This window comes from Lepidochelys olivacea, assembly GCF_965140295.1.
Source record: "Lepidochelys olivacea isolate rLepOli2 genome assembly, chromosome: 10".
In the NCBI taxonomy this organism is placed as follows: Eukaryota; Metazoa; Chordata; order Testudines; family Cheloniidae; genus Lepidochelys; species Lepidochelys olivacea.
The window spans coordinates 20826023-20848556 of record NC_140420.1 but is presented as its reverse complement, the minus strand read 5'-3'; the positions used below and the strand labels follow the sequence as shown (position 1 = coordinate 20848556).

Genomic DNA, 22534 nt, shown 5'->3' with positions numbered 1-22534 from the left:
GTGTGTCTTTGGTAATCTGCCTCAATCATGGCAGCTGTAGATAAAGTTTTTTGGGGGGTTATTTACTTTATATTGAAAAGTGCTCTCAAACATTACATAAACTAATGACTGAAACTCCAGCAGTCCATACCACCATGAAGAAAATTTAGCCCATCTATGAAATTAGCCCCTCAACTGTTAATTCAATTACCTTTATTTTATCACTGTTCAATAAAAGACCCAAATTCTGCTTCAAAATTTATGACTAAAATAACTGAACCTAAAAACCTCTCAATGCCAACTGGTAAAGGACTCACTGTTCTGTAACAGTAACTCCTGGCAGACCTGACAAACTCACTACACTCAACATATTGTTTTTGCAGTATTTATCTAAAGAAGGTCAAGTGAGGTATCTAATAAAAGCTTATGTGATACCAATTCTAATAATCATTGTGAGATGTACATACGGATTATATTTAAGGAGTTGTGTAAGTGTACTGTTTTGCATATGGAGTCAACCCAGGACGTGAAGGCAACTTGGATCCAGAACAAATTGAAGGGAACCAGAGGTCTTGTAACTCTTCACTGAAGAAGAAGGCCTTTGAATAGCAAGGGATGTTCATGAATGCTTGGATCCTTGTTGACTGAAAATCAGCTAGTTCTAGAAAAGACTGAATCCTTGGGGGAAAATCTATTGTATTACTGTAGACCCAGGTTTCATTATATTTTTGTTTTATAAGTAACCATTTCTGTTTCCATTACCCTTATTCACTCTTCCTTAAATCTTAACCTTTGATAATAAACGTAGATTCCTTTCACTATAATTGTATGTCAGTGTTGTGATATTATAAAGGACCTGATCCTGAGTTGTACCGGTCAAGCTGCGAGTATACAGGTCCCTTGGGGACAGTAAACCTGGTAATTTCTGTGAGCATCAAGTGACAGGGGCAGGATACTACAGGCGGACGCTTTCAGAAATGCTTGGGGACTGGGGTATACCTACTGTGAACCTCTAAAGCAAATGAAGGGCTGGCAGAGTTCCTGGGGAGACTGTTTGGGTGGCTAACAGACTTGACTGGATGTCATTTCCCTGACACCACCACCACAAGCAAATATTCCTCTTGCTGGATGTGGGGGCAACAAGATGACTCACAGTTGTGGGCAGCCCAAGACAGCATCACAATGACCAATAAGTTCATTTACTGATACAAATATCTTATCTATCCTTTAGAAAGAAACAAGGAAGAAAATGTATCCATTCATACTGAAAATTTAGGAGGTAAAAAGCAGCACAGGGATTTACTTCAAGAGGGAATACCAATATATTAGCACCACAAACTAGCTTTCTCTTCAAAACAAAGTATATGCATACATTACATCGTCAAAGCCGCACAATCATAAAACAGCTTATTTAGGAAAGAATATTCAGAATAACAATTGACATGTATTTGACTAAAGTTTTAAAGTAATAAAAGACCTATTACTGTGAACTGAATTACTTCAAGTTAGGTTATTTTTTCCTGGTTGTCTGTTGATAGGTTTATTTGCTTTTTTATTGTCTTGAACCAAAAACTAAACTGGAAGCTGGGCTTCAGACTGGAGCATAATTAGCAGCTGCCAAAAACAGAAGAGCTGAGATATGATAATCAGTAAGAGTGATGGAAGTAATAATCTTATTTCATAAATGAAAATTTAACAAAATAATAGTTAAAACTGTTTTCAAGTCTATTTTTGATCTAAAGCCCATTGAGGTTCATGGAAAGACTCACTGACTACAAATCGACTTTAAATCAGGCTCTTCAAAAGTATTTTTTCACTGTGTTAACACACATGCCAACCATTTGTCCACTCTATGTTACAAATTAGAAATGGGCTAAGTCTGGAACCCAAATCAGAATCCCTAAGAAGCTCAAGAGATAAGCAGGGCAGATTTAAATCACCAGATCTGAACCCACCCCTACAATTTCAGTTCCAGGTGTGGTATTAAACTAATCTGGATGTAAATATTATTCCCTTGGCCCATCCATAAATCACAAAACAGCACTACATAACCCCACAGCAAGACTTTAAACATAAAGAAAAGGAGTACTTGTGGCACCTTAGAGACTAACCAATTTATTTGAGCATGAGCTTTCGTGAGCTACAGCTCACTTCATCAGATGCATGCCGTGGAAACTGCAGCAGACTTTATATATACACAGAGAATATGAAAAAATACCTCCTCCCACCCCATTGTCCAGCTGGTAATAGCTTATCTAAAGTGATCGTCAGGTGGGCCATTTCCAGCACAAATCCAGGTTTTCTCACCCTCCACCCCCCCACACAAATTCACTCTCCTGCTGGTGATAGCCCATCCAAAGTGACAACTCTTGGATGGGCTATCACCAGCAGGAGAGTGAATTTGTGTGGGGGGGTGGAGGGTGAGAAAACCTGGATTTGTGCTGGAAATGGCCCACCTGACGATCACTTTAGATAAGCTATTACCAGCTGGACAATGGGGTGGGAGGAGGTATTTTTTCATATTCTCTGTGTATATATAAAGTCTGCTGCAGTTTCCACGGCATGCATCTGATGAAGTGAGCTGTAGCTCACGAAAGCTCATGCTCAAATAAATTGGTTAGTCTCTAAGGTGCCACAAGTACTCCTTTTCTTTTTGCGAATACAGACTAACACGGCTGTTACTCTGAAACTTTAAACATAATGATTACAGGCCCTTCTAAATACAGCGGTAATCAGTTTTAGTAGTGGTGCAGTCTTAGGAATGTGAGAAATTACTTCAAGACATACCTGAGCAATTTATCCTATGCCTCTCAAATTTACCAGACATATCACCTACACACACATACACATGCCATTATTTTATATATAAAACAGATACCAGAAGCCATCCTATACATTGTATTGTAAAGTTTAAGGAATAGCCGAAGTGTTCACAGCAACATTATTGTTCACACATACCAATATTTTGTCGGGAACTTTCAGAAAAGATCATTTTAAATGGTAAACATTTATCACAGCCTATTTTTCTGCTAACTGAGTCCCAGCATCAGTGATTTTGAAAAAATAACTGGACGAAGAAAAAAATCTGACCAGAGATGAGTGTATTAGCAAATGGATGATTAATTACGTGCATTGAATGATGGGACTGGAAGGGACCTCAAGAGGTCATCTAGTCCAGTCCCCTGCACTCATGGCAGGACTAAGTATTATTTAGACCATCCCTGACAGCTGTTTGTCTAACCTGCTCTTAAAAAATCTCCAATGATGAAGATTCTACAACCTCCCTAAGCAATTTATTCCAGTGCTTAACCATCTTGACAGTTAGGAAGTTTTTTCTAACGTCCAACCTAAACCTCCCTTGCTGCAATTTAAGCCCATTGCTTCTTGCCCTATCCTCAGTGGTTAAGAACAACACTTTTTCTCCCTCCTCCCTGTAACAACCTGTTATGTACTTGTAAACTGTTATGTTCCCTCTCAGTCTAAACAAACCCAATTTCTAAAATCTTCACCCATAGACCATGTTTTCTAGACCTTTAATCGTTTTTGTTGCTCTTGTCTGGACTTGCTCCAATTTGTCCACATCTTTTCCGAAATATAGCGCCCAGAACTGGACACTATACTCCAGTTGAGGCCTAATCAGTGCGGAGTAGAGCAGAAGAATTACTTCTCATTTCTTGCTTACTACACCCCTGCTAATACATCCCCACTGTATTTTCCACTGAATGCATCCGATGAAGTGAGCTGTAGCTCACAAAAGCTTATGCTTAAATAAATTTGTTAGTCTCTAAGGTGCCACAAGTACTCCTTTTCTTTTTGCGGATACAGACTAACACGGCTGCTACTCTGAAACCTAACTTGTCTAAGTAATTTTTAACTTGTTATTTCTCTATTTTAGCCTCTGATTCTTCTTGGTGAAAACTGAAACGAAGAAGCCATTAAGCACCTCTGCCATTTCCACATTTTCTGTTATTGTTCCCCCCATTAACGGGCCTACCCTGTCCTTGGTCTTCCTCTTTCTTCTAATGTATTTGTAGAGTATTTTCTTTTTACCTTTTGTGTCTCTAGCCAGTTTGATCACTTGATGATTACCTGTTCTGTTCATTCCCTCTGGGGTACCTGGCTTTGGCCACTGTCAGAAAACAGGATACTGGGCTAGATGAACCTTTGGTCTGATCCAGTATGGCCGTTCTTATGTTTTTATGTTGTTGGATAATCTGTGCCCTGCTGAGTTATTTTCCAAACAGATGTCTAAGTAAAGTCCCCCATCACCACCAAGTCCTGTGCTTTGAATGATTTGGTTAGTTGTTTAAAAAAGCCTTATCCACCTCTTCTTAGTTAGGTGATTAGGTGGTCTGTGGTAGACCTCTACCATGACATCACCCTTGGTTTTTTACCCCTTTTATTCTTTCCCGGAGACTTTCAACAAGTCTGTCTCCTATTTCAATCTCAACCTCAGTCCAAATGTAGACATTTTTAATATACAAGGCAACACCTCCTCCTTTTTTTCCCTGCCTGTCCTTCCTGAGCAACCTGTACCCTTCTATACCAATATTCCAGTCACGCGTATTATCCAAACAAGTCTCTACAATGCCAACTATGTCATAGTTGTGCTTATTTACTAGCATTTACAGTTCTTCCTGCTTATTCCCCATACTTCATGCATTAGTATATAGACATCTAAGATGCTGATTTAATTCCCCCCCCCCAGTTCCATCTTGTCTCTCCCTTATCCCTGCTATAACAGCCCATGTTCCCCATAAATGATGACCCAGACTTGAAGAAGAGCTCTGGGTAAGCTTGAAAGATTGTCTTTCTAACCAACAGAAGTTGGTCCAATAAAAGATATTGGCTCATCCACCTTGACCCATGGATATGTTATTTTAAAAAATAATAATTTTGACAGGAAAGAGAACTAAAGAACTTAATTGAAAAATTCTACTAATTAAAAACCTAGTTATTCAAATAAAAATATTCCCTGTATTATTTGCAAAGTTCCATTACTAATAGAAAGCCAGTCTATGAAACTATCATTTATTAGAAAGAACTCTATCAGCACAAAGATCGATACTTGTTTGACAAGAACACTGAAAGCTGACAGACAACTCCATTTTCACAAGACTGCACTATTTCATTATTATATGAAAAAATGTAGAGGCCAAGCATACGGAAACTGTTCCAAGACATAAATGTATTCTTTTTATATAATTTTTGAATAATAACATAAAAACGGCCATACTGGATCAGACCAGTGGTCCACCTAGCCCAGTATCCTGTCTTTCGACAGGGGCCAATGCCAGGTACTTCACAGGGAATGATCAGAACAGGCAATTGAGTGATCCATCCCATCATCCTCTCCCAGCTTCTGGCAAGCAGAGGTTAGGGACACACAGAGCATAGTGTTGCATCTCTGACCATCCTGGCTAATAGCCATTGATGGACCTATCCTCCGTGAACTTATCTAGTTCTTTTTTGAACCCTGTTGTTTTAGCTCTCACAGCACCCTTTTGAAACAAGTTCCATAGGTTAACTGTATGTTGTGTGAAGAAGTACTTCCTTTCATTTGTTTTAAACCTGCTGCATATTGATTTCATTGGGTGGACACCTAGTTCTTGTGTTATGTGAAGGAGTAAATAACATTTCCATATTCACTTTCTCCACGTCGTTCAAGATTTTATAGACCTCTATCATATCACCTCTTAGTAGTGTCTTTTCCAAGCTGAAAAGTCCCAGTCTTTTTAATCTCTCCTCGTACAGAAGCTGTTCCATACCCCTAATCATTTTTGTTGCCCTTCTCTGTATCTTTTCCAATTCTAATATACCTTTTTTGAGATGAGGCAACCAGACCTGCAAACAGTATTCAAGATGTGGGTATACCATGGATTTATATAGAGGCATTAAGATATTTTCCGTCTTATTATCTATCCCTTTCCTAATGGTTCCTAACATTCTCTTAGCTTTTTTGACTGCCACACATTGAGCGTATTTCAGAGAACTATCCACAATGACTCCAAGATCTCTTTCTGAACTTAATACAGCTTAAACACCTTGACTAATTTGAAATGAAATTAATGAGAAACTAGAAGTTAAAATTCAGACTGAAACAAGAAAGCAGTTCAAATACAAATACCAGCACAATTCTGAGGCCTCAGGATCCAACTGACAAAGTACTTAATTATGCTAAAAAAAGGCACGAAAGATGTAAAAATTGACATACGACAGTTAAACCAAAACATTCAACATTTGGTTTAACATCATGTAATTGTAAAATAACTTTCACAGATATTGTCTCAAATGTTTCAAACAAGTTGACTTTGAAAATACAGCCAGATAATTTGTCAGGAATTTGAAAACTCAAACTTAGCCTTTTTTTTTCCATAGATGTCAAATCTCATAAAAATCTAAATATTCATAAATGAACTCTTATTCTCATCTGTCGAGTATTTTTATTAGAATAGAGTAATTAAAATATTGGGTTCACGTGATCAGCATGTGGAAGTTCCGAGTGGAAGAAAGTTATCAAATCTCACATTCTAAGTGTCTGGAAATCAACTCTTTAGGCATGAAAAACAAGTATAATGCAATTTTAGTACTTATATTTAACTTTAAATGTTTGAGGGAAAGACATGGTAAAGTATTACACAAAGCCCTCTGAGAAACTCAGAAAAGGAACTCAAAGCTTTTGGGGAAACTGAGTTCTAAAACCCGAGCACTGTATTTCACCAGACATTTTTAGGTATAAAAGATAATAACTGGCTCCCAAACATGCCTTTGCATATGTGTCAAGGTTCCTCCCCCACTCTGAACTCCAGGGTACAGATGTGGGGACCTGCATGAAAAACCTCCTAAGCTTATCTTTACCAGCTTAGGTCAAAACTTCCCCAAGGTACAAAATATTCCACCCTTTGTCCTTGGATTGGCCGCTACCACCACCAAACTAATACTGGTTACTGGGGAAGAGCTGTTTGGACACGTCTTTCCCCCCAAAATACTTCCCAAAACCTTACACCCCACTTCCTGGACAAGGTTTGGTAAAAAGCCTCACCAATTTGCGTAGGTGACTACAGACCCAGACCCTTGGATCTGAGAACAATGAAAAAGCATTCAGTTTTCTTACAAGAAGACTTTTAATAAAAATAGAAGTAAATAGAAATAAAAAAATCCCCCCTGTAAAATCAGAATGGTAGATACCTTACAGGGTAATTAGATTCAAAACATAGAGAACCCCTCTAGGCAAAACCTTAAGTTACAAAAAAGATACACAGACAGAAATAGTTATTCTATTCAGCACAGTTCTTTTCTCAGCCATTTAAAGAAATCATAATCTAACACTTACCTAGCTAGATTACTTACTAAAAGTTCTAAGACTCCATTCCTGGTCTATCCCCGGCAAATACAGAATATAGACAGACACACAGACCCTTTGTTTCTCTCCCTCCTCCCAGCTTTTGAAAGTATTTTGTCTCCTCATTGGTCATTTTGGTCAGGTACCAGCGAGGTTACCTTTAGCTTCTTAACCCTTTACAGGTGAGAGGAGCTTTCCCCTGGCCAGGAGGGATTTCAAAGGGGTTTACCCTAACCTTAATATTTATGACAATATGCTACAAAGGCCCAGGAGACATGGATATTCTCCACCCATTCTGGCTCTCCTCCATAAAGAAGTCATTCCACAAACCTTCCATGACTACAGTAACTACAGAGGGCATTCCAGGGATCAGGGAACTGTGGTCCACAGTTTCAGTGCACAGAGCCTCTGTCAAAGCAATGGGTCTATCCCCTTTATTTCCCATTTCCTGACAGAAATAATCTGCATCAGGAAATAGAAAGCCCAATTTTAATTATTGAGTCTTTAGCAGCATCTTCGTAAGACACATTAGGGGCATCTTGAGCAAATTTTTCCGCATAAGTTATAATTTAAATGTGATGAAATGCAAGTTTAAACCATGAATAAAATCAATCATGAATAAGGCCCTAAATTGTACAAGCCTGAAACTGCAAGGAAAGCTGAATTCTGTTCTCTGTAATTAGACATACTTAAGAAAAGTCACCGAAAAATTAGTGTGTCAGATATTTTTTTTTCCAATTTTCCATTATGAGTGCTCATCTCTTCATTTCAGGAAATGTTCATTACTAGTCTATAGCGACAAAAAGAAAGACATTGTAAACAATAGAGTCCCTTATGGATATCAACCCAGCCACAGATCTTGTTTTTGTTTGCACATCCTGAACATCAGTCACAGCTGTTTTTTGTTTTGTTAACTAATCCCTAGCAATGCCAGCTCTGCTAGGACAGCAAATGTTCAGTGACTATTTATTTTGAGGGTAATTGTGATGCAGGCTATAGGGAGTTTACATTTCCCAGTAGGAAATGTAAGGTGGAAAAACTTCTGGAGCAGATGAAATTATTTAAACAAATCCTTCAAAACCAATGCAAATCAAAACACTCATGTTTATTCCTTATGTTCAACATAATGACATTAACAGCACAAAGCAAAACATGTCTTACCTGTGCATTTAAACTTGTTTAATTGTTCATGGACTTGCATTATAAATATCTCTAGAGTCCATTTTCCTCTGAATACAGGACAAGGTAAAATTTGAATCTGGTCCCATGTTATATGAGATTGACTAACTAAGAGCCAAATGAAAGGGGACAAACTTTGCTCAATGTTACCCAAACACTCTGTCAACAACTCAAAATATTAGGGGCTTTGGGACTGATCTCAGATTTTTGCATTCGAAGAAATCATGGTACCAAGAATGATGTTCTTTATGTGGCTCTTTCTAGAAAGAGCCATAGAATTTTTTTAGTGTAGAATTTATGCAAAAATAAAACATGTCTTAATAAATATTCATAATGTTTAAAGCATGAAAAGTGTTTCTAATAAGTTTAATATGGAATTTTATTAAATCAACTTTCTACTGCTTTTTTGTAGTCTTCATTATATGTTTATACATTTCTTTTGTTAAATCAATCCATTCATAAAACAGCAATAAAGAATAATAGAGGGCATCTGAATAAAACTCCATTACAAATGATAAGAAGAAATTCAGATCATTTTAATAATAAACGGTGATAATATGCACTCAAGAGATATCACTAACAAAACTCTCCATAATGGAAAACCATGAAGAAACAACTTTGGATATTACATTCTATTACATGAACATTTCAGCTCAGCTTCTGTTATACCCATTTTTAATATTTCATCAGCAATCAAGTCTTATCTCATATTGCTTTAGAGACTGCAGGATCCTGATCATCTGGTGACAAGTTCATGGGGGGGGTCTCTGACCTGATGTGAAATGTTCCACCAGCCACATGGGTCCTGCAAGCGGTGTGCTTATAGCTCTGGATTACCTTAATCTGGTCAGGCCAACAGACCCTTTCCTTCCCCCCAGTTCCTGCTCCATAACACTGCCATAGCAGCATTCAGGAGTGTTCCCCTTCCTACTCCTCAACTTGACAATAGAATGGGCCCATGTAAAAAGTGACAGCAGAGTTGGTACCCTGCACTTGTTGAGGGAAAAAGCAAGGGGCAGTGTCAGTAACAGCACCTGGATTATTATAGAGTCACGTCCCCACTTTTGGCATGTGAATATATTAATACATCATCCTACAATGGGCATAAAGTCAGGCTGCCTGCATTAGATATGGTTTGCAGCTAGGCTTTACAATGGAGCAGGTGTGTCTGCAATTCTACAGAAGCAGAGGAATTCTGAGAGACTAGGTATTGGCAGCACTGTATGGAAACTTCGTAGTGTCATCAGCAAATCCTGAACCTCTGGGAGAACAACATAGCAGCTGAGACCAGGTTGTTTTTTTAATGTTTATCAAGACATTTTACCTGGATTCTTTACTAAAACATGCACCTCAGACAGGTTTGGCAACAGAAAAAGGCCAGATAAACCCATAAAAGGGCATACCATTTGAGAAAGTGGCGACCAAACATAAAAGGATTACTTGTAGTTGTCCAAACATGTTTTCGAAGGATAGTAACCAGCTGTTCAAAGAATGGACTATTTTTGTCAATATTGTCCCTACAGCTAGATAAGAGTTTGATTATCCAAGAGGTTTGAGTAGATGGGGATACACGTAGCCTCCCTCAAGTAAATGAAGCATGGTCAAAGATGCAGATTTAAGGTGACTTTGGAATGTTTAGGTAGAGGCAGAGGTATACTGCAATGCTTAATTAATATTTTAAGGGATGTATGTGTTTGACCTTAGAGTTTAACTTTTTTGTTTTTTTGTCTGTGAATTTCATTTTTATTGAAACTTATAACAAACATTATGTCTCTAACCCTTTTTTTTTTTTAATAATAAGCTCAATAGCCTTCAAAGGTGGAGCTCATGAGTAAGGCTAAGATTTTGTCATGGATATTGTTAGTAGAAGTCAGGGACAGGTCATGGACAATAATAAAAAATTCAGGGAAGCCTGTGACTCGTCCCTGACTTCTACTAACAATATCCGTGACAAAACGGGGAGCCTGGGCTCCAGGGTTCCCCTCCGGTGGAGGCTCTGAGCTGGGGGGGTCCCCCCGTCGCCCGCAGTGGCCGGAAACTGGGGGGGTTCCCCTGCCGCAAGGCGGCAAGGGTACCCCATGGCTCCTTGCCTCCACAGGTGGCTGGTGACCTGCAGCTCCCAGCCAGAGCTGGCTGAAATCACGGAGGTCTTCAGAAGTCATGGATTCCATGACTTCCATGACTAAATTGCAGCCTTACTCATGAGTATCACAAGCTTTGTCAATACAGTTACATCAGCAGAGCTTCTAACGTCCATCAGTCATTTCTGTATTAACATCACATCCATGGAACTCAACAATATACATCAATGCAGCACTAACAGAATATGCTACAGTTCTGCAACATCAATTAGGAGATGTTAAGAGTCCTCCGGGAAGTTACAAGTTTCACAAGATACGCTATTGGAACTTTTAAGCTCCAGAAAGTCTCAAGAAAGGTAAAAGTGCAGCTGGCACAGGCAACAAAGCTTATAATTTTATGAGATCTTGAAGTGGAGATTGTAACTTACATTGTAACTTACATAAGGCCTGAAACCTGTGGCTCATGACAGTTACAAACTCAGCAAGTAACACTGGCAGCAATTGTAACAATTGTGGACACTGTTTTACTCAGGATGACCCTCAAATAAGTTATTGGTGTCTGAGGAGATTCCAAGTACTACAGGCTAGTTCCAAAATTAACAGTGTAATTAAATATCTTTTTAACATGGAAAGTAAACAAAACCAACATTGTCCACAATTTTTTTAAACTGAGAACAAGTATATATGATACATTTGAAACTGGTAAAGTGTAACTCTATTTTGGTACTAAAGTGTGGATGTTAAGAATACTTTTCCCAAAAGGAAAAAAAAGTTAGTTCTCAAAATTTCCATGGCTAAAAATTATAGCTTCTTCAATCAACTTACAACTTTTGAAATAAACAGTTCAAAGCATTAGAAATATCAGACTGCTTCTTTAAAGAATTAAAGGGAGACACCAAAATTCAGGCTAAGAATGGAAATTGTCTTTCACCTTGAACTATTAAGTCACTGCTATTATCTACATAATAAAATTCCAGGATTGTCGACCTGTGTGTCACTCTGAAGCCTAGACTGTCTGTGGAGTCATTGTGAAGAAATGGAAACAGCTATGTGGTTTAGAACTCGTTTTGTTCAGATTATCACAAGGCTGAATCATTACTGGGATTTGCAGTCTGTTACCATCCAAATTTTTAAATTCTCAGCCATTTTGACTTTATGAATTACAGCTGTGCAACAGCAAGGTCTGTATCTATGTCATGCCAAGAGTCCCAGACCATTGCGATATCAGAGATAACTCAACCAGTTACCACCCTGACTCTACAGCTAATTTGAACGCAACCTCTTAATTGTTTGTATGAGATGGTGGATTACTTGGCCCAACTGCCACAGCTGTCTGACAGCATGACCTTTAAGCTACTATCTCCATAAAAAAACTTCTGAGGTGTAACAGATTCTTACCTCAATTAGTTTTCTTTCATAGGAGTTTGCTAGTTCCTCATGGTTTTCTATTTGCTTTTGTTCAGGTATGGTAAATTCCCCATCAATATTCCAAAGGTTTGGCAGAACTAAAACAAAACAAAAAAATACAAGAGTAGCCTACAAAGGAAATAAATATAGAAGCTCTTAAACACTTTTTTGAAAATGAACAGCTTTTAAAAAATCCTTGAAAATAAGTATCCTAATATGGTGCAAATTGTATGCGAGTAATATCAAACAATAAACTAAATACTGGAAAAAGTAATTTCAATGCCAAGGGTGCTTTCTTATAAGGTTTAAGTAATTTCCCATAACTTAACAGCAAACATAAAAACTGAAAATGATTAGCTATTTGTGTGCATGGTTCCCTAATTCACGCATGCAGTCAATATAATTTTACACCTAAGCTATCTGAAAATTTAACTCTTAACTCTTTAAATTTAACTCTTAAAATCTCTGCCTATTTCTTTTTAACACATTTAAATTTATTTTTTTATGTTATCTGTATGATTTCCAGACTTACAATTCCCATTTGTTCTGTGATTCACCTACTATGATTAGATTATTTGTTCTTCACTAAAGGGGAAGCTGACCTTCAATACTTTTACACTACATATTGATGGGGACAGACCTCAAGAATATTTAGTAAGAATCAAATAAGTAATAACCATTATTAAGACGTTAGTCATTTTGTGTGCACGTTCACAATAACTGTGTTCTAAAATTAGATACACAATTTTATTAAATTTAAAAGCCTGACCCAAAAATATAGAACTACTCTCTAACTTGAAGTTTGCATAGTTTCGAAGATAGTTGATTACATTTCCTTAGTCAAGATACTGTAATTTTGAAAAAACAAAGAACTGTTGTTCAGTGAGTAAAAGTACACCAAAACTCCATAACCTTGACTAAATTACATTCAACAAATCTCAGAATACAATTCCATTTCCCTACAAGTCAATCAAAATTTGCTGAATAAACTATGATGGAGTCATGAAAGGAGAGTCCAATGTTGCCCGATCTCATATTACACATTAATTATATTACTTAAGAACCCCAGTTATTACTTTGAAGGTTGACAGGTTCTTGTCCCAAGATCAGGCCCAGTATTATTCAAATTATTATATAGCTGGGAACCCCGATGTGCACCGTTTCAACACTCAAGCTATAGGAACTCTTTTATATTTACAAGTATAGTTTATTAATACATTTAGCACAGTCGGAAATACCCCAACTCAGTAAGGTAGATAGATATACTACAGAATGTACATCTGCACATCGATATACTCACACCATTTCCTGTAGAACAATCTGAAATGTTAGCCATTATCTTCCTCCTCACCCTTACCTTCCCCAACATCACCAGTGGCCATCATTCAGGCACCTCCCGAGGACTACATCTCTCTCTCCTTCTGCCCCTAGGCTGGGATACCACTTTTATAATACATTACACTGACACCGCAATGTTCCGTGCATATACAGTGGGGGTTTTCCCGCTTTTCCTTATTTGTATTTCCTCACCTTACTAATGTTGGAGTGTTTTTTCCTATAGATTAGTATATCAGTGATCCCAACTTATCATTTACATCCATTCATTACCACGGCTCTTTCATGGTTAGATATCACATTTGTTATTTCTGTCCTAACTGGTTATTTCAATTCTCTCCAAAATTCCAAGTTGTGGTGTACTTGTTAAGTTTAAAAGGGTATAAACTTAGGAAAGCCCCTATGCCAACCTGCTTTAACACATCCTATATGTTAAAGGTTGCAGCCATATATGGACCTTATGCGTTAGCTCGTCACCATCCATCTAGGTGAAAGGTCCCAAACATATGTATGCTAACTTTGCCTTTGCTCAACATACAAGATGTGACCTGCAGGTCCTTGTGTTACAGCCAAAATATACTGTAATATAAATCTATAAACCTATTATAATAAAACAAATAATGAAACCCATAAGAAAATAAGAAACTTATAAGAAAAGATAGGTAGGCAAGCAAGCAGGCAAGGCTTATCTCATGTATCTGTTATGTATGTCAGTTCATTTCCAGGACACTTCTGTGGTTGACTAATGTATCTGTGGTCAGAACTTCCCCTTAAACTCTATTTTCAGCTCCCCTAATACTGGGGTTTTCTGTTGGATTGTTTATTTGTGCAAAGTTTATGTGTTCAAAGTGCATAGGTATCAAACCTTATGCTAACTTGCTGAAGCTAATGTCTTACAGCATACAGCCTGCAGGCTCCTTGCATTACTGCTGAATATAATGCAAAGCAGTAAATAAAATAAAGGCAAGCTAGCCCACTGGGCTACACAAACAATACAGAACAACATTTGAGAGTGATCAGATAGGAGAGGAAAATAAGTCAATTACTGCTTTTTCAGATCACTGTGCATTAGTTGTGAATCAAGTGACCAAAAATTTAATACCCTTCTAAAAAAACATGTGTCAATGAAACTATCATTGAATTCAGAAAAACAATGTTTCAGAACATTCAGAAACAACTTGACCGTAAAAGTTAAGATTTAATTAACTATTTTGGCTCCATATTCTGAATCACTTGGTATATGATTCTGGATCACTTGGTATGACTAAAATACTATTATTTAAGTGTTGCAAGAATAGCTAATGTTCAGAATTTTTCTTACACAAGTTGCTGCAGCATTTAGGGTACAACCTGAACTGAAATTATTTTTCTATTTTTCAGAACTGCCAGCGAATGAAAAAATCAGTTATTAGCGGAGCTCTGGATTCTTGTCATTAGTGGTGGTGACGAAAAAGGAAGAAAGATCATAGCTTGATATTCAGAACTCAGATTGAATTTGCATGGTTGGAAGAAGATAATGATCATATATGTAATAAAATACAGTTCTTAAATGGTAATTTGTCAAACTGTATGCTACTAATATACCTGTGCTACTTGAAAATGTGATCAGCAGCCAATAATCTGCTGTGAAATGATGCGTAACTGCCATCACTAACAACACCAAAGCTGATAACATTATGATTTATATAGACATCTGTTCTCAGTTAGAGGCAATTTTTATCCTACATTTATAACTGCACAACAGGAAGATATTGTTCAAATACAAAAAATGGTAAAGGAAAAAAAATTGGCAGAATGCAATCCTGATCTTAAATCAAAAGTCAAAGTTTCAAACATATTATGCTAAAATTAGAAATAATTATTTTTATGGTACAGAAAGACTACTTTTTAAAAGTGTATTTTTAAAATTTTTTTTAAATTAGGTTATTTATGTTTAGAACATTTTTGAGGTTTGCTTTTAAGGTCCTGTTGTCTTCAGACCCATCTAATTTACCATTCTTTTTCTAAATTTGCCTAAATTAGTTTAAAAGACATGCAAGAGCTGTTTTTATTCATATGTGCTGTACAGCAGAAATTTAAGTTTTATGGATTAACTATTTAGACAAAACCTAACACTCTAGAGAACTGAATAGCATCTGCTTAGGCTCAGAAGGATCAGATATTTATTGATAACTGTCGGTAATCAACAATTTCACTGAATACACAAACCAATGAAAAAATATTTTCATTGATAATTCAAATTTACAGAAAGGTAAAGTAGAAATAATGCTGCTTGAGAATTTAAGAGTTTGATTTAGGATATCCATTTTGTATATTTTGACATGTAACACTGGCAATCTGTATTTTAATGGTTATAAAGCTTTAACATTTTGAATGTCAAGGTCTACTGTCATTAAATAATGAAAGTCAAATGGAGTTTACCAGAAGTCACAAATAAACACTTGTGAAAGACCCAAAACAGCAGATCTCTAGCTTCAATCTGCCACAAAGTTTATGGGTAACCCTACACCACATTCACACAAACCATGGCAGATGCGGATACTTGATGCACAAATGGAATATTAAAAGCTCTCCAGTGTGTGACTGTGGTCAACTAAAACAGACCACATAACTATAACAACTCAATGCTTGATTCACAAATATGAAGGAGGCATTACAGCGATACACACTGCTACTCCTGATGCAATTATTTGGCTTAACCACCTAAATGTAAAATTATAGTTGTTGTTCTACATGTATATCAGTCATACGAAGAAGAAGATTAAATAATTATTGCCTGAAATCCCTATTGTCTGATCCCCTCAGAATTTCCCACAAGTGTAAAAACATAAGTCAATATAAATTCCCCCACCCCCAAAATACTTTAAAATCCACAGTTTTTCAAAGTGTGGAGTTTTGATAGACATAGAAAAAATGCTTTAAAATAAACATCAGTGTTGGCTGTCAAAATTCTAAAAAATAAAAATTGAATTCTATCAAGCCTACATATGACTAAGTTAATTATTTTTAAGATGAGTCTTAATTCCTATTTGACAATGATAGAGTAGATATAGCAAGATACTGTAATTTTACATCCTGAATTGCTTTTATTAAGCTTGGATTACTTTCTTTTCCTACAGTCAATTCTTTGAAAGAGTTTCAATGCATGTCTATGATCTAAGACATCAAACTCAGGGACACAAAAAGACTGAGCATAAATTACAGCAGAATACACTTTGTCAGGGTACTGTACAGCTCAAGGGATTGCCAGTGCATTACAGAGCCTTTCATCTGTAAGGCTCTTATTTAATTCCAAGTCAAACTGGCAGTGATCAAAAGCAGTCTAGTGGCCCACGTGAAATGAATGACTATGGAGAGTGAACTTCCATTTAACCCCTCAGATACGGACCTTCTAGGTCAAAACTGATTAATAGGGCCCTACCAAATTCAGGAAAAACACATCACGGACCGTGAAATCTGGTCTCCGCCCATGAAATCTGGTCTTTTGTGTGCTTTTACCCTATGCTATACAGATTTCACAGGATAAACCAGCGTTTCTCAAATTGGGGGTCCTGACCCAAAAAGGAATTGCAGGGGTGTCACAAGATTATTTTAGGGGGGTGGCAGTATTGAAGCAGCAGCGCAGAAGTAAAGGTGGCAATACCATACTTCTGCGCTGCTGCCTGCAGAGGTGGGTGGCCGGAGAGTGACGACTGCTGACTGAGGGCCCACTTCTGCAGGCAGCAGCGCAGAAGTAAGGGTGGCAATACCATACCATGCTCTGAAGGCAGAGCCGCTGCCAGCAGCAATGCAGAAATAAGGGTAGCAGTACCATAACCCACCACAACTCCTTTTTGGGTTAGGACCCCTACAATTACAAATTCAGATTTAAATAGCTGAAATCATGAAATTTACGATTTTTAAAATTCTATGGCCGTGAAATTGGCCAAAATGGACAGTGAATTTGGTAGGCCCTAATGATGAATATTGACAGGATCCTATGGGGAAGTTTGTACTTCCACTACCAGGACTTCTGTGGCAGGAGGTGTGGATTATATACAAATAGTAAACTCAGAATACTATATTTTATCCCCAGTTACAGGACAGCTAATGTGCTTTGCTGTTGCTAGCATGCAGGATGAAATCCTGATTTCTCCCACTTTGTGTCATCTTCATTGCCATCTTCAACTGGACATTTTTATCCAATTCCAGGTACTCAGTTTCAATTCATTCAATTCCCAAGTTTTGTGAAATTCTGCCAAAAGTATTAAGTGCAATTTAAATTTGATTTCACCTTTTAGATGGCTCACTTCAGTTCAGCAAAATTCTAGTATTTCACCATACTGGTGTATGATCCTGTTTTTGCCACGTATTGTTTAAAGAGGCATCAGGATAACCATGAAGGATGACAGAAAGAGCAAGAGATGGTGAGAGATGCAAGCCTGGAGATGCAAGAGAGTGAGCGCTAGGAATGGAGAGAGTTAGCTTTGAGAGTTGTTTGGATTACCTTTCAAAAGGCTGCAGATTTATTTTCTGGACAATGATCACAACTTTGAATACACTTCTCTGGTTGGACCAGTTCCTTCTAGTTTGTTAACTTTTTCTATGTTAAGTTTTCTCTCTTAAATGGCTTGCAAATTATCTAAATGTATAAGAGATTCATAAATACATCTTAGAATGAACGCATTATTATAAAATCCGAACTGTCATCATACCCTTCACAATCACATTTTCACTTGCTCACTTGGCTTGCAACTGCAGCTTCTTAGAAACAGAAGTTTTGCTAAATGAAAAGCAGCTTGACAGTGAAAATTACTTCTGGCTTATAACAAAATTCACAGAACTGTCAATTTTTGGTCCTACTGCAAAACCAATTAAAAAGATCTATTGTGGGGTAGGGGGCATATTTTGATACTTTGTGTGTTAATAATTTTGAAAGTAATAAACTAGAAGGGTTTTTTTTATTCTTGCAAACTTAATTTGGTGTCTGAAAGTCAAGTTATGTTCCTTCATTTTCATGCATCACCTTTATCAGTACCAGATTCAACAGAAACCCTGGTGCCAAACTCAGAGTTGATGGTCTAGGGTCTCTAAACTTCCCGAGGGTACTATGGAGCAGTTTGAGAGACCTGCTTCATCCTGTGTCATTAACTCTGTGCCAATCCACACTCTTTCTGGAGGAGAAGAGCCTCCACAAGACCTGAAGTTCTCTTCAGAACCTGAGGGAGACCTTTGATCCGACATACAACTGGTTGCATGGTCTGTTTGAGCAGCTGCTTTAGGCAAAGGTTTCTAGCCACCTGACTTGGTTCCGTGAACGATTTACAAATCAAATATCACTCTTCAACGTGGGCCTCGTCCAAGTACAACAAGCACCGAATGTGGGGAACGCTATTGGGGATCACTCTCCTTCATGGCAGACAACATTGAGGTTTCACCAAGGAAATACTCAACTAAATCTAACCAACATTAAAAGCACCAACTATGTACAACTAGAAAAAAGTCACTACAAGATAGAGACTGTGAGGTTAAGAACTACACAGAGCTCCAACTTCAGCCATAGTTAGTGAGAAGGAATTGAGGAGGGGAAGAGGCAGTGCTGCCTCATATAGCCAGAGGAAGGACTATGAGAAAGAGGCCCACGATCCACCCTCTGCTGGTACTACAAGGCAAAATTCTCCAGCTCTGGCACCCTGGGCGCACGCACACACACACCACCTAAGTGGAATGCATGGCTGCAGCTACTTGAAGAAAAAACTATCTGAATCCCAAGCAAGAGAAAAAAAATTGGTAGAGAAGGGTTGCAGACCAGATTGGATGAACAAGCATCTCATACAGATTATTAAGAGAAAGCAGAAAGCCTACAAAGAAAGGAAGAAGGAATGGATCAGCAAGGAAAGCTACCTCTTGGAGGTCAGAAAGCATGGGAGAAAAGTGAGAACTGCCAAAAGCCAAGCAGAGTTGGACCTTAAAAATGAAATTAAAACCAATGGTAAAAGGTTATATACCAACATAAATAAAAAGAAACCAAAGAAAGAAGAAGTGGGACCGATAAGCACTAAGGATAGGGGTGGAAATTAAAGATAATCTAGATATGGCCCAACACTTAAACAAATACTTTGCCTCAGTTTTTAATGAGGGTAATGAGAGGCTTGGAGGCAATAGCAGGGTAGCTAATGAGAGCAAGGATATGGAAGAAGAAACTATCACATCTGAGGTGCAAACCAAACTCAAACATCTTAATGGGACCGAATTGCGGGGTTGGCTGATACTCTCCATCCAAAAATATTAAAGGAACTGATATATGGAATTGCAAGTCCAATAGCAAGGATTTTTAATGAATCCATAAATTCAGGGGTCATACCCTATGGCTGGAGAACTGCAAATATAGTGCCTATAATTAAGAAGGGGGGGGGGGGGGAAGTGATCTGGGAAACTAAAGGCCCTTTACTTTGACCTCAGTTACATGAAGAGTCTTAGAACAAATTTTGAAAGTGAAAGTAGTTAAGAACATAAAGGTAAAACAGTAAGTGGGATAACATACAACATGGTTTTACAAAAGCTAGATCACACTAGACCAACTCATCTTTTTCTTTGAGAAAATAACCAAAATTTTTTAGACAAAGGAAATGGAGTAGATCTAATCTACCGGGATTTCAGTAAAGCTTTTGTTACAATTCTATATGGGAAATTATTAGTTACATTGGAGAAGGTGGGGATCCACTTGAGAGTTGAAGGGTGGGCAAAGAACACATTAAATGGGAGAATACGAAGGGTCATGCTGAAAAGTGACTTGTCAAGCTGGAGGGAGGGTACTAGTGGAGTTCCTCAAGGATTGGTCTTGGGACCAATCTTATTTAATATTTTCATTGATGACCTTGGCATAAAATGTAGGAGTGTGCTAATAAAATCTATGAATGACACAAAGTTGGGAGGGGCAGGGGGAGACTACCAATTCAGAGAAGGACCAGAATATCATACAAGAAGATGTGGATGAAGTGGAAAACTAGAGTAAAAGAAATGGAATGAAATTTAATTGTGCAAAGTCAGACACTTAGGAACTAACAAAAATATTTTTTGCTATAAGGTGGAGATGTATCAGGTGGAAGCAACAGAGGAGGAGAAAGACCTGGGTGTATTGGTTTATCACAGGATGACTATGAGCCACCGATGTGATGCAGCTGTGAAAAGGGCTATTGTAATCCTAGGATGCATCAGGAGAGGAATTTCCAGTAGAGCTAAGGAAGTATTATTACCATTATGTAAGGCACAGTGAGACTTCATCAGGAATATCATGTGCAATTTTGGTTTCCAGTGTTTAAGAAAGATTAATTCAAATTAGAACAGATACAGAGAAGGGCTACTGGGATGACCAGAAGAATGGAGAACCTCCCTTAGGAGAGGAGGCTTAAAGATCTTGGCTTGTTTAGTTTAACCAAATGAAGGCTGAAGGGAGATATGATTGCTCTCTATAAATACAAGACAGGGATAAACACCAGGAAGCGAGGGGAGTTACTTAACTTAAAGGCCACTTTTGGCACAAAAACAAATGCATACAAACTGTCCATTAACAAGTTTAGGCTTGAAATTAGACAAAGGTTTCTAACGCTCAGACTAGTGAAGTTCTGCAACAGTCTTCCAATGAGAGTGGTGGATGAAAAAAAATTAAACTTGTTTTAAGATTGAGTTTGATAAATTTATGGAGGGGATGGTATGATGAGATTGCCTACAATAGCATGTGGCTCACCACGACTGCTATTATCAAATATCTCCAACAGCTGGAGAAGGGACACTTAAGAAGAAGGGTGTCCAGTTATCACAGAGAATTCTTTCCCAGGTTTCTGGCTGGTGTGTTTTTCCCCACATACTCAGCATCTAACTGCCATATTTGGTGTTGGGAAGGAACTGTCCCCCATGTCAGATTGGCAGAGACCCTCTCGAGATTTCACCTTCCTCTGCAATGTGGGGCATGGGTCACTTGCTGTTTCAACTAGAGTAAATGGTGGACTCTCTGTAACTTGAAGTCTTTAAATCAAGATTTTAGACTTCAGCAACTCAACCAGAGGTTAAGGGTCTATTACAGCAGTGAGTGGGTGAGGTTCTATGGTGTGCAATGTGCAGAAAGTCAGACTAAAGGATTATGATGTTCCCTTTTGGCCTTAAAGTCTATGAGTAACTTTGTCAGAACAAACAGAAACTATAAGAGACTCAAGAATTGGGGAGTGTGACACTGCACCCTATATTCTTCATAGTGATATTATTATTATATGATTATAGCATAATTATGATGTATTTTATGCAAGACAGGTTGTGTAAGGTGTCATTGGAAAAGTTATTATTTGATAAATATGATTATCCTATTTGTATGCATATATCATTTTTGTATCTGAAGTTATAAATGTGGACTATGTTCCACCTGGGTAACACTCCCTAGACAAGATGCTTTCAGTCTAGATAGCTGGTTGGGAAGGGCCTGTTCAGGGCAATGAGCCATTATGGAAAACAACAGGCCTTAGGAGAATTTTATCCTCCACCTGGTGAGCCTTCCTGAGAACACTCCAGACAGCCTGTAAGTAATGACTCTACAAAGATATGTGACCAGGCCACATGATTCTGGACTCCATCTTTGGATGTCAGTATTTTTCCACAAACCAGTCTGGGAACCAAGTTTTGAAACAAATGGTTCCCGCCATATGTAAAAGCTATATAAGGCAGGGAGTGACATCAAATGTTGTTCTTCACTCCCCACAGAAGACGACTCCTGGAAACAGATGAGAAACAAAGACTGAACTGGGGGAAGTGCTTGACCCAGGCTAAAGGGATGTCTAGCCTGTGTACGAAAGACCTGGGGATTGCAAGCTGTACAGCAAGTGCAGCTTGTGCCTTAAGAATCTGCAGCCCACTTCTATCATCTGTCAGGGTGAGAGATTGTTAATTCAAATCCTATCTTTCTAGTATGTTAAGCTCAGTTTGCATTTTTGTTTATTTACTCAGTAATCTGCTTTGATCTGTTTGCTATCACTTATAATCAATTAAAATCTATCTTTTGTAGTTAATAAACTTGTTTTTGCTTTATCTAAACCAGTGAGTTGGAGTGACGTGTTTGGGGAATTGTAGCTCAAGGGGCAAAGGCTGTTGCATATTCCTCTCCATATTGGGCGGGGGAGCCTGAACTCTATGAGCTTACAGCTGTGCAGTTCCCTGTGCAGCGCAAGAAGTATAATTTTGGGTT

At 38.0% G+C, this 22534-nt stretch overlaps 1 protein-coding gene across 2 annotated transcripts in view; it reads right to left on the bottom strand.

Moving 5' to 3' along the window:
- Nucleotides 1-22534, bottom strand: part of SNX29 (sorting nexin 29) — a 451127-nt gene that overhangs the window by 251375 nt on the left and 177218 nt on the right. For both annotated transcript variants that reach the window (XM_084640531.1, XM_084640532.1), the window contains exon 15: nucleotides 11980-12086. In XM_084640531.1, the coding sequence (XP_084496657.1) occupies nucleotides 11980-12086 (107 nt within the window). The remainder of the gene's footprint in view (nucleotides 1-11979; nucleotides 12087-22534) is intronic.